Source organism: Coregonus lavaretus (genome assembly GCF_964263955.1).
Source record: "Coregonus lavaretus genome assembly, chromosome: 23".
In the NCBI taxonomy this organism is placed as follows: Eukaryota; Metazoa; Chordata; class Actinopteri; order Salmoniformes; family Salmonidae; genus Coregonus; species Coregonus lavaretus.
Window position 1 is genome coordinate 39150211 of NC_140010.1, and position 12281 is coordinate 39162491.

Sequence of the window (12281 nt, forward strand, 5' to 3'; positions counted from 1 at the left end):
ACACAAACAGAAAAGAAAAAACGTTTATAATTTATGTTTGATAAGACAGCTACCTTATATCCAACGAGTCCTCGATCCCCATCCTTCCCTGGCTTCCCCTAAAAGGGAATTCATGATAGTCAGTCCTCCAAGAGGAGAAGGCATATCTCTCAATCCACTTATCACTTAGTACTGTTTCTCAGCTAATCATCAAAACCACCACCACATTTTTACATTGCATCACATGTTCATTCTATCACACTGCTCAGAGGCATGAAATCCTCCCATCACTGTCATCATCATAACCGTAAGAGTCATAACGTCACATATGTCAGTCACTTATACAGTATAATGGCATAATGCTCATATTACATTTATACCATATGTGGAGTCAGTGTTATACCTCAGTACCAAGGTCCCCCTTGTCCCCTTTTGCTCCTTTAAAGTTGATGTGGCCAGCATAACCCTGAGGGCAGACAGACACAGATAGACGTCAGGACAGAACAGTTCATCTAATTGCCTGTTCAACTTCTGAATCTCAAGCCAGGATTCCAGGTAACACTATATGATAGCATCACTATGACCTGAACATAACGGAATTATAACATGTCACGACAGAGGTAGCGGTTTGCATTACAACTGTACTGACGTAACACCCATGGACAGCAACCTTCCTACGTCAGGGGGTGTCATATGGTAGACTAAAATGTCATAGTGAAACGACACTGTCATATGCATGTCATACGACCCTGTCAAATCAAATGTAACTTGATTCTGCCCATAAAACATACCGTAGATGATTAAAGGCTAGATATGTATGAGGAGTGGGAAACAAGGAGATTACTTACAGGTAAACCGTTACAGCCCTTCTCACCCAGGTCACCAATCTCTCCCTGCAGAGAGAAAAGACAAGGGTCAGCTGACCTCCCATCACACCAATCAGTGAGGTTTTCAGATTGGTCAAAGGTCACAGATTTCTTTAAAGGGTAGATTTTACTCCACACCCACATCACAGTATTTATTGATTAATAACAGTAATGATCATCTTAATCTCTTAATGATTATTATCAGGTCACAGTTGCGGGCATTAAAAAGGTCACGTTGTGGTATTGGTAATCTCTCGTGGACAGACTACGTAAACATAAATGGTACCATAGATCTGTCCTGTGCTTTGGACAAATCCCGATTTCGCAGGTGTTAGCATCTTATGAAATTCTGAAGGGGAGGGGACATAGACTTGCCCGTAACTTGCAAAGAGAGATGTTGGAGCTCTTCATTCCAGCTCCGATCCTCGTTTCATCTCTTCTCTTAACATGTAAGGACCCAAAACTTAATCGAGCATCTGACCAATTACGCAATACTTTAGATCTGGGTTAACCGAGATTATGGTAAAACTTTAGCTGTGCTCTATTGAACTTGCCTGTTGCAATGAAACCAACAGAAAAGTCCAAACCCCACCCACTTGGCACTCCAAGCAGGCTAAAGCAAATGCTCAAAGTAGTTTAAAGACTTCAAATAGTATTTGAACCCAGGTCTGACTTGGCGTGACTGTACCTTCAATTCGAAGGGAGCGTGGGCGTATAGTTTGATCCCTTTCGGTCCCGGGACTCCAGGGGGCCCTTGGTGTCCCTAGAAGAGAAATGGAACCAGTCACACATATATCCTGTAGTTGGAATAGAATTCAAATTTAATCCACCTGTATGTGTAAAGGACGTCACACTGCTTGCTTAGCGAGTACCATCTCCTTCCATTTTGGCCCATTCCTGGCGCGAACTCGGGACCTCTGCCTCACAAACACACGTGACCGTCCTCCCTCAAGCGTCTTAGCCTATCGTGCCACCTCAAAAGCAAGCTAATGAGTCGATGCAAGCTGTACACTTCAGGCTGAGGAGTAGTTCCACATCCCCATGTGCTACACATATATGAAAGTGATGTTAGGATGCTAGGATGATCTAGTCATTGCGATCAAATCTCATGAATGAGAGAAACCTAGTCCAAGAGGACAGCAGGGTTAGTATTACAGATACCGGTAATCACAAACATGAACACACATTTACATTATACAGTACCAGTCAAAAGTTTGGACACACCTACTCATTCCAGGGTTTTTCTTTATTTTTACTATTTTCTACATTGTAGAATAATAGTGAAGACATAAAAAACTATGAAATAACACATATGGAATCATGTAGTAACCAAAAAAAGTGTTAAACAAATATAATATAATAATATATTTGAGATTTGAGATTCTTCAAATAGCCACCCTTTGCCTTGATGACAGCTTTGCACACTCTTGGCCTTCTCTCAACCAGCTTCATGAGGTAGTCACCTGGAATGCATTTCAATTAACAGGTGTGCCTTCTTAAAAGTTAATTTGTGGAATTTCTTTCCTTCTTAATGCGTTTGAGCTAATCAGTTGTGTTGTGACAAGGTAGGGGTGGTATATAGAAGATAGCCCTATTTGGTAAAAGACCAAGTCCATATTATGGCAAGAACAGCTCAAATAAGCAAAGAGAAAACAACAGTCCATCATTATTTTAAGACATGAAGGTCAGTCAATACGGAACATTTCAAGAACTTTTAAAAGTTTCTTCAAGTGCAGTCGCAAAAAACATCAAGCACTATGATGAAACTGGCTCTCATGAGGACCGCCATAGGAAAGGAAGACCCAGAGTTATCTCTGCTGCAGAGGATAAGTTCATTAGAGTTACCAGCCTCAGAAATTGCAGCCAAAATAAATGCTTCACAGAGTTCAAGTAACAGACACATCTCAACATCAACTGTTCAGAGGAGACTGCGTGAATCAGGCCTTCATGGTCAAATTGTTGCAAAGAAACCACACCAATAAGAAGAAGAGACTTGCTTGGGCCAAGAAACACGAGCAATGGACATTAGACCGGTGGAAATCTGTCCTTTGGTTTGATGAGTCCAAATATGAGATTTTTGGTTCCAACCGCTGTGTCTTTGTGAGACGCAGAGTAGGTGAACGGATGATCTCCGCATGTGTGGTTCCCACCGTGAAGCATGGAGGAGGTGGTGTGATGGTGTGGGGGTGCTTTGCTGGTGACACTGTCGGTGATCTATTTAGAATTCAAGGCACACTTAACCAGCATCGCTACCACAGCATTCTGCAGCGATACGCCATCCCACCTGGTTTGCGCTTTGTGGGACGATCATTTGTTTTCCAACAGGACAATGACCCAAAACACACCTCCAGGTGTGTGATGGAGTGCTGCATCAGATGACCTGGCCTCCACAATCACCCAACCTCAACCCAATTGAGATGGTTTGGGATGAGTTGGACCGCGGAGTGGAGGAAAAGCAGCCAACAAGTGCTCAGCATATGTGGGAATCATTCCTCATGAAGCTGGTTGAGAGAATGCCAAGAGTGTGCAAAGCTGTCATCAAAGCAAAGGGTGGCTACTTTGAAGAATCTAAAATATATTGTGATTTGTTTGGTTACTACATGATTCCATGTGTGTTATTTATAGTTTTGATGACTTCATTATTAATCTACAATGTAGAAAATAGTAAAAATAAAGAAAAACCCTTGAATGAGTTCTCGCCTTCATATTTCAACTGCAGCTCCACAGACTGGCCACACAGCGGCAGTGCAGAGGTGGCCATGTCTTAATAACTACAAAACATAGCCTACTCTAAAAGCCATTCAGTGCCACCATTTAAAAGGCCTTTTACTGAAGTAACTGGATTCTGTATAGGTAGAAATTATATGTATGGGTATGAGTTTTAGCATAAGAGAAACATATGTGAGATATAATCAAGCATTAAACGTAAGCATGATTTCAAGTATTCCAATTGAGAGATTCAGCTAATGGAGATCTGAGGACTAGGAGATGTAGGAGAGTTATACATAGGATGAATGGAGCAAAATGATGAGTTAGAATGAAGGAGTTTCTTTACCTTTGCACCCTGAGGGCCAGGGATACTAGAGCTACGTCCCTCTTGACCCTACAGAAAAGGTCAACAGTTACAGCACAGCTGAGCCACCTTCCATTGACCTCAAATAGCCCAATGTCATAATGTTAGCACACACACACAGTAACATATTACCTTTAATCCTGGGGCCCCGGGTAGGCCTAGCAACCCCTTGATAAAGAGAGTAACAATAAGGCACAACAAGACATAACTACACACAGTATGTTACAACAAATAAGTATTATGTATTGCACCTCAATGTGATACAACCCAATGGTATATCTGTGAAAAACCTAATAAAGAACATGTTGCTACATTTATATAGCGTAAGGTATGTGTAGCATAGCCAAGCTCAGTCCATACAAAACAATTAACTCACCTCAACCCCACGAGGTCCATCTTCCCCTGGTGTTCCCGGTGGCCCAGAGATACCCTGTAAGACACCACAGAGAGATGGGTTAATGCCTATCGCTGATTTAAAAAAAGAAGTGACATGCCCAGTCCCAAATGCCCCCAGCCCATAATGCACTAATGGATGGCAGAGGATTTGATAAGTGTAAGCATGGCAAACATTTCATCTAGCCTATCAGTAGGCAAGGGAATCCATATCGCTAATGTAAAGGACGTCACACTGCTTGCTTGGCGAATAAAACTTCTCCTTGATCCAGCTCAAGTGCAGGAAGTAGGGGTCCATTTTGGATGGAGGAAAAGGATGAGAACATACAGAAGAAGGAGACATAGAGGAGAGGAGATGGAGGGTAAAAGAGAAGCAGCGTATGGAACTGGAGTTTGAGGAGGGACAGAGAGAAGGAGAACAATGAGTGATGCTATATTATGGGATGCTGCTGGCTACCTGGTCACCGTCCCTTCCTCTGGGTCCAGGCCGTCCTATTCCAATTGTTTGGGATTCACCCTGCACAGAACATTTTAATTCTGCTGATTATTTTAATGATGATGATGATGGATGATGATGGATGATGATGAAGGTATGAGCAGGAGAAGGAGGAAGAGGTGGGGAGATTACCTTTGGTCCAGATGCTCCAGGTGGACCCTGTAAAAGAAAATAAATATGAACGTTACAGTAAAAACTGGACTTTGACAGACAGTAGTGAAACACACAAGTAAAGATGTGTATGTATCCAGCTTACTCTTAATCCAGCACTGCCATGGGGACCAGGTGGACCAATGGGTCCCCTCTCCCCCTGTAAAGACACATTGTTAGCACCAGTTAGAATGACTGCTAGCCTGACGACTCACACTAAATTATTCCGCTGCGCTGTCGTTCGCTACATATTTTAGTCTGACACTGCCATCATTGAAGTCATTTGTGGTGACGAGGGGCGTGGTACAAAACAAAGTCATCAGCGATTGGATGGTCTCTAACCAATCACAGTATCAAAGCTAATGATGAAGGTCCGGGGCAATACTCAGATCCAGACTGATTGTGGAGAATAAAATAACGTCCTAGCGTTTGACTGGAGCAAGGAGTCTGGGTAGCCATGCAAAATGACTGTGGCCCTGCATCCCAAATGCCACACTATTCCCTATTTAGTGCACAACTTCTGCCGAGGAAACCTAGGGCTCCGTAGTGCACTATATAGGGAATAGGGTGCCATTTGAAACACACTTTGGGTGTCTCATTATATGTCATGATTGTGATACTATATGATGATAAACAGTAGTGATACACACTACTAATACTGCTGTCTACAGTAGTTATAGTGTGTGACTATAATCGTGAAACTGTCCACATCTGCATAGAAAGACTGCATACATATCTAGCTTGGTGTGCTACCTTTTGTCAGAGAGGTTCACATAGAGAGAATATGGTGACAATCGCCACTGTTACTGCACCTCTGTTCCATTGCATCCTGGGACACCTTGTTGGCCCATTGGTCCTTGAAGGCCTGGGATGCCCTAGAGTAACAGTTAGGCAAATATTACACTGATGAACACACGCACACACACACACACACACACACACACACACACACACTTACCGGTAGACCTGGTGTCCCAGCAAATCCTTCTTTACCCTCAGGTCCCTGAAGAAATAAAAATGATTGTAGTCTTAAGAACTGCAGGATTAAACAAAATAAATAAATAAATAAATAGAAAAACACATGCACGCACACACGCATTACACACACACATTACACACACACATTACACCGCACACATTACACCGCACACATTACACAGCACACATTACACCGCACACATTACACCGCACACATTACACCGCACACATTACACCGCACACATTACACAGCACACATTACACAGCACACATTACACAGCACACATTACACAGCACACATTACACCGCACACATTACACAGCACACATTACACAGCACACATTACACAGCACACATTACACAGCACACAAACTCAGACATTGTATTGTGGAAAGTTACTCGATTGCCATATTGTCCTGGAGGTCCATGAGGGCCCACATCCCCCTGGGAAAGACAATCAATGATTCAGTTATGCTTCTTTTCGCAGGTATTGAATGTGCAACCTTAGCAGTGTACTAGCCTTGAGAACCTAACTGTATCAAAATCTTGGACAATTTAGTAATGTGTTGACTTAGTTTAAATTGCTAACTGTGCTAATCAAAGATCAGGTCCCCTCTGTCCATATAATCGTTTATAAAAGGCCAAACTAATCCTAGATCAGCACTCATTTTAGACGCTTTATGAATACGGGCCCTGTATAATACCCTGTTAAAGGCAATTTATATCTTGAGCATGGTGCAGGTAAGGAAAGTACCTTTAGTCCCATTGATCCCCGCTGACCCTCTGAGCCTGGATAGCCAACCAACCCAGGTGGACCATTCTCTCCTGCGTAACCCTTTTCTCCCTGTGTGTGTGAGGGAAAGAGAGCGAGAGAGACGGAGATAAAAACAGAAACAGAAATAGACAGAAGGCAGGGAGAGAAAATAGAATAACTGTAAAGCATGTTGTGTAGAATATTTAACAGTGTGATGAGAAAAAGGATGGCAACAGTTCCTCCCAAGGCCTTGGCTGGTGGTCTGCTTACCTTATTGCCTTGGACTCCTTCACAGTGACACCTCGACTTCCCAGTACACACACACTAGAACAAAAAACAGCACACACTCATTATAGCTGACGTTTTTTTTGGGGGGGGGGGGGGGGGGGGCAGCACAGAAACACTGTCCTCAATTTATTGTACATGTAAAACGTTTGTGTAGCCTACAATGTCAAGTTAAGATTCGGTTGGTATGTTTCTCTCAAGTTGAAGTAAAATAGCCTAGGGGCCTTGTAGTGGTCATAGGGGCGGGAAATCAGCAGAAGTAAGGCAGGTTGAAGTGCTCAGTGTGTAGATTTACAGTTCTTGGTGATTCAACGGTGAAACATAATACAATAACATATATCAAATAGGCATAGTACACTAACAATCCACTGGCAACCGCTAAAAGAAAAAGCTTCTGAATCAGGCAATTTCCATATATACTGAACAACAATATACATGCAACATGTAAAGTGTTGGTCCCATGTTTCATGAGCTGAAATAAAAGACCCCAGAAATGTTCCATATGCACAAAAATATGATTTATCTCAAATTGTGCACAAATTTGTTTACATCCCTGTTAGTGACCATTTCTCCTTTGCCAAGATAATCCATCAAACTGACAGGTGTGGCATATAAAGACACTGATTAAACAGCGTGATCATTACACAGGTGCACCTTGTGCTGGGGACAATAAAAGGCCACTAAAATGTGCAGTTTTGTCACACAACACAATGCCACAGATGTCTCAAGTTTTGAGGGCGCGTGCAATTGGCATGCTGACTGCAGAAATGTCCACCAGCGCGGTTGCCAGAGAACTGAATGTTCATTTCACTACCATAAGCCTCCTCCAACGTCATTTTAGAGAATTTGCGAGTACGTCCAACCGGCCTCACAACCGCAGACCACATGTAACCACGCCAGCCCAGGACCTCCACATCCGGCTTCTTCACCTGCCCAGGCGACAGAACAGAGAAACCAGACGCATGAACACATGGAGTGCTCATTTAAAAATGGCAGAAAACTCTTAAATGGAATCCAATAAACCAAAACTTTTATTTCTCACAAATGTAGTTGTTTGTTAGCTCTTCAAATTATCTGTGAGAATGAGAACAGTAAATTAATGTGATATGTATTCTCAGTGAATTTGGTGATGTTTCCCCCCCGTTCAGAGAAATTAGTAATTCAAGTTGAGTTGAGTTTATGTCCCATCTTACATCCTGATATTACCAGATTCTGACACCCCTCCCCATTGTTAAAGGGATAGTTCACCTAAAATACATTTGGGTTGCTGCCATACCTGGTCAATAGACTGCTTACAGGGTAAGAAAACCAATGGGGGGGGGGGGGTCACCCTGCTTTACTAAAATTGCATTGGCCAATACCGGAATATATGCCATTTACGTACAGACACTTTTATCCAAAGTGACAACAGTCCACACATTTTGGAATGTGACAGCCATTCAGACCCACAACTCTGCTGTTGCTAGTGCCATGCTCTTATCAACTGAGCCACATACAGGACCACTACAATACATAAGTACAATAAAATACAATACACGATTACAATCCAGGTGGAAGATGTATGATAGCCATCCCCATGAGTGTACCACCCTCCTTTAGGCCATGGATGAGGCATGCAATGATTTCAATTCAGACCTACTGTATGTCAGGCTTGGATTCGCCATGCCAAAAGGTTTTTCCCCTGGTGGATGAACAGTGAGGATATTTACAGCGATTTGAATGAGAACCTATGGCCAAATGCTCAAGACAGGCTTGATGCAAACTAGTGCCCGCTAAACATTTCTTCTTCCATTTGATTACATTGTGAAAGATGTCTTCAATGATCACACATGGGATAGAAATTATGGAAATGTAATGTTCAGTAAATTTTATGGATAGTGCAAGTGTATTGCCTAATGTGAAAACAGTGTAATGTACTTTACTTTACAGTACTTTAGCATACTACATTCAAAGGGCAATTTTGAAACATGTTCTTAATTTTTTTGCTATTGGATAAATTGGTTGTTTGAAGAACTGAATTGAGAAGATATCATTAAGTGGTGTTTTGGTGATTAAACCAATGTACTCATTTCACAGTAAACTTACTTTGGATCTATGGTTGCGTGGTGAGAGATGTCCACAAACAAAATTAATGTACAATGAAAAGGTTTTGAACGTAAGACCGGCTGCGTTACAAGTGTTACCAGCTTCGAGTTTTGTACTAACAGTTTTGAAAATGTACCACATACTTGTGAAAATAGTACCAAAGCGTTAAAAAAATAAAGCCTATTTCTCAGAGATCAAATTATATTTCAAAAAAGTAATGTTGAAGGAATGCTAATCTCATCAGTTTCTAACAGAAATGATTTCAGAACAATATGAGATTGTGGGTCTCAAAATCCTCTTTCTTGTGCTTTTTGCGGTGGAATGACCCAGCAGCTAAACAACAACAATTCAGCTTAGTGTATGACGCCAGGGTTATGGGTAACCAAAGTATGTTACCATACTTTACGTTATCTAATAATGTTGCTACTCTAATTGATTTACAGTACCAATAATGCTACTGTAGACATTTTAAGGTAACATATTCTTACTGTAAAGCTTTATTTGCATATTTCCCAGAGTGCCTCGTCTTTCAAATAAATTGTAGTACCACCCATGACTGTATGTAAAAAGTAAAAGAGACATGGTTGTTGCATTCATCCATGTTCAGTCCTGTAGCTTTCACCAAGTGAGATCCTAAGCGAATTTCATAAAAAATATATGTTATAAACACAATACGTATTCATAAGGCCTTATTTTGAGGGCCTAGTTTTACTCTTATACAGTTGCCTGAAAATCATGGTTTACAGAAATCCTGGAGGAATCTTCCAACTGGAATTTCTGGAAAACCTGGGAATTTTGGGAAAGGTACCAACATTTTGCAACCCTACCTACAAGTCACATTATGCGGTCTTGCAAAGTGATGTGTTTTGGAAACCAGTCAGAGTTAGGATATCCAACAGTTTGAATATATTCACCTGCAACCTGCAGTCGGAATGACTGCCAGGGTCAGGAACTTTGTGAGGTGACTACCTAAGCCACTTAAAAACTGGAACAACCATTTCAGTATAAGGTGCAAAAATTTATTTATTTATTTAAAATTATTTATCTTTGTGTAGCATAAGATGAATCAATTAATCATTTTGAATATTCACAAATACAATAAGTGAACTGCTACTGTGTTTTACATAGCATTTTTAACGGTAATGTCTAAAATACATCTAATATTTCCCGGCTGTTAAATTTCTCACAACGCAATGTAATTTACGGTAATCAACTGTATTAGGTTTATACAGTAAGTTACTTGATTATACAGTCATTTATCATGACAATTACAGGATATATATTTTTTTTTTACAGTGTGGTAGTGACACAGCATTGTGCATCAACTAACTGAGCCATCTAAGCTTGTACTTGCTGTCCTCACTCATTTCCCCTCCACTTTTCCACATATCCTGTCCTGAGTTTCCCTGATCCCTTCAAATGGACAACCTAAGTGTCCCTATACTCAAGACTAAACACACACCATCCTCCACCCTGCGTCCCCAAAATGCACTCATCTACCTCCTCAAACTTGACTTAGTACGGAAAGGTGTAAACCCTCAAGTCCTAATGCAGTTACGGCACCACAAACAAAAACACTGGGACTCGCACACATCTGTTTACCGGCCCATCCACATGATTGATGCTGTTTGCAAATCAATGCAAACACTGTGAACCAGCGGTGTATCAAACCCCCTTAAGTAGGCCAGATTAAGACATTAAGTACAGTGTGTTCATCTTTAATAGCTTTTTAGCAGACTGCATGTTTGTGAGACACTGACATACTTTACATGAAAGGACATTTACTGAGAAGTAAAGTTAAGTCAGTTACGTCAGATATCCACTCCAAACATTGCCAGCCTCTATACTGTAAATGTTTTTCTAGAGCTATGGTCAAATGTATATTTCAAATCTATCACTAAATCATTTGACTTTCTTTGACAGGTGTTGTACTATCCATAAATAAGAATGACAGCAATTGATTGACAAACACCTGAATATTCTTGGCCACCGTCCAACTTCCGAATATTAGTTCAGAGGGTCACACTTTGAATGCAGTATATCTTGTAAAGGATTATTAAAGTCTACATAAACATTTAAGACCTAGCTTCACAAATCATTTATAATGTCATAGGGTGACATGTCTCAACTGGTTCTTTTCCACATCCTTATATGACATTAACTTACAAATGATTTATTAAAATCTATGTAGGCTTTATAAAGAGCTTATGAAGGCTTCATAAAATACATTAAGAAAAAAAAGGGTTCTTTGGGAACCTCTTGGTTCATTGGACGAGGTAAAATAACCTATATAGAACCTACTAAAAACGGTTCTATATACTGTATATAAACCCAGTGAAGGCAAAGAAACTTGAGGGTTCTATGTGGATTTTAGCCAACAACCGCTAGCAAAAGCTAACAGTCACGTCAAACTCCCTATGAGATTCAAGGCTGTAATAAGTGGCATCATGCAGAAATTGCAAAGTAAATACTGTTTAATGAGCTAGCTAAGTTAGATAGTAAGGTATACCAGTTATCAAAGAGGATACTAGCTTTGCATGCATGGCAGGACCAGAGTTGTCAAAGATGGTGTCTCTGGTGTTGTGTCAACATTACAACCAGGATGGACTGTCCTATGGGATGCAAAGATGCCGGCACATATACACATGCAGCTCTCATGCAATGCAATTATCTTTCTTTTATTAGCTGTAGTTAATAACAGTCAGTACACATAAATTAGGACAAAATCTCTCTCAATACATTGTAAAATTGTGGACTTATTTGCAGACATTTGGCTCATAGTTTTCAGGGACCTACCAGATCACAACAAACAGTGAACAGCGACCCAGTTAGCAATGAGCACTCGAGCGCTGTGCGACAGCTTTTTTCATTCACATGGCACCCGCCAAAGGCCGCTATGTCAAACGGCAGCCTTGCTCCTGCCATTCACGTGGCGTTTTACCCCACACAGCCCACCCGCGCTTCTCGAGACAGGCGACACTACAGCTGCCAGTCCCTATCACCACTTACTTTCATATATTTATTGATTATTATTTAAAATACATCGGATGCTATTTGAAAAAGGTTTGTGGAAAAGTACTGTACATTTCTGTGTGTGCAAAATATATAACCAGGGTCAGTCCTGGTCACAAATCCAAATCCAGTCAAATCAAATGTTATTGTCATGTACTTGCAGGCTTCTCTCACAATGTTCCTTAATCAAATAAGTAACATAGGAAGGCA

General features: G+C 41.0%; 1 protein-coding gene across 1 annotated transcript in view; it reads right to left on the reverse strand.

Moving 5' to 3' along the window:
• Positions 1–12281, reverse strand: part of LOC311099209 (uncharacterized protein) — a gene marked incomplete at both ends in the record, with an annotated part of 74763 nt that overhangs the window by 42650 nt on the left and 19832 nt on the right. The window contains 15 exons of the mRNA XM_084139890.1: positions 54–98; positions 383–445; positions 828–872; positions 1534–1608; positions 3901–3948; positions 4051–4086; positions 4295–4348; positions 4769–4828; positions 4940–4966; positions 5064–5117; positions 5770–5832; positions 5916–5960; positions 6335–6379; positions 6690–6779; positions 6960–7013. Coding sequence (XP_083996016.1) covers positions 54–98; positions 383–445; positions 828–872; positions 1534–1608; positions 3901–3948; positions 4051–4086; positions 4295–4348; positions 4769–4828; positions 4940–4966; positions 5064–5117; positions 5770–5832; positions 5916–5960; positions 6335–6379; positions 6690–6779; positions 6960–7013 — 804 coding nt within the window. The remainder of the gene's footprint in view (positions 1–53; positions 99–382; positions 446–827; positions 873–1533; positions 1609–3900; positions 3949–4050; positions 4087–4294; positions 4349–4768; positions 4829–4939; positions 4967–5063; positions 5118–5769; positions 5833–5915; positions 5961–6334; positions 6380–6689; positions 6780–6959; positions 7014–12281) is intronic.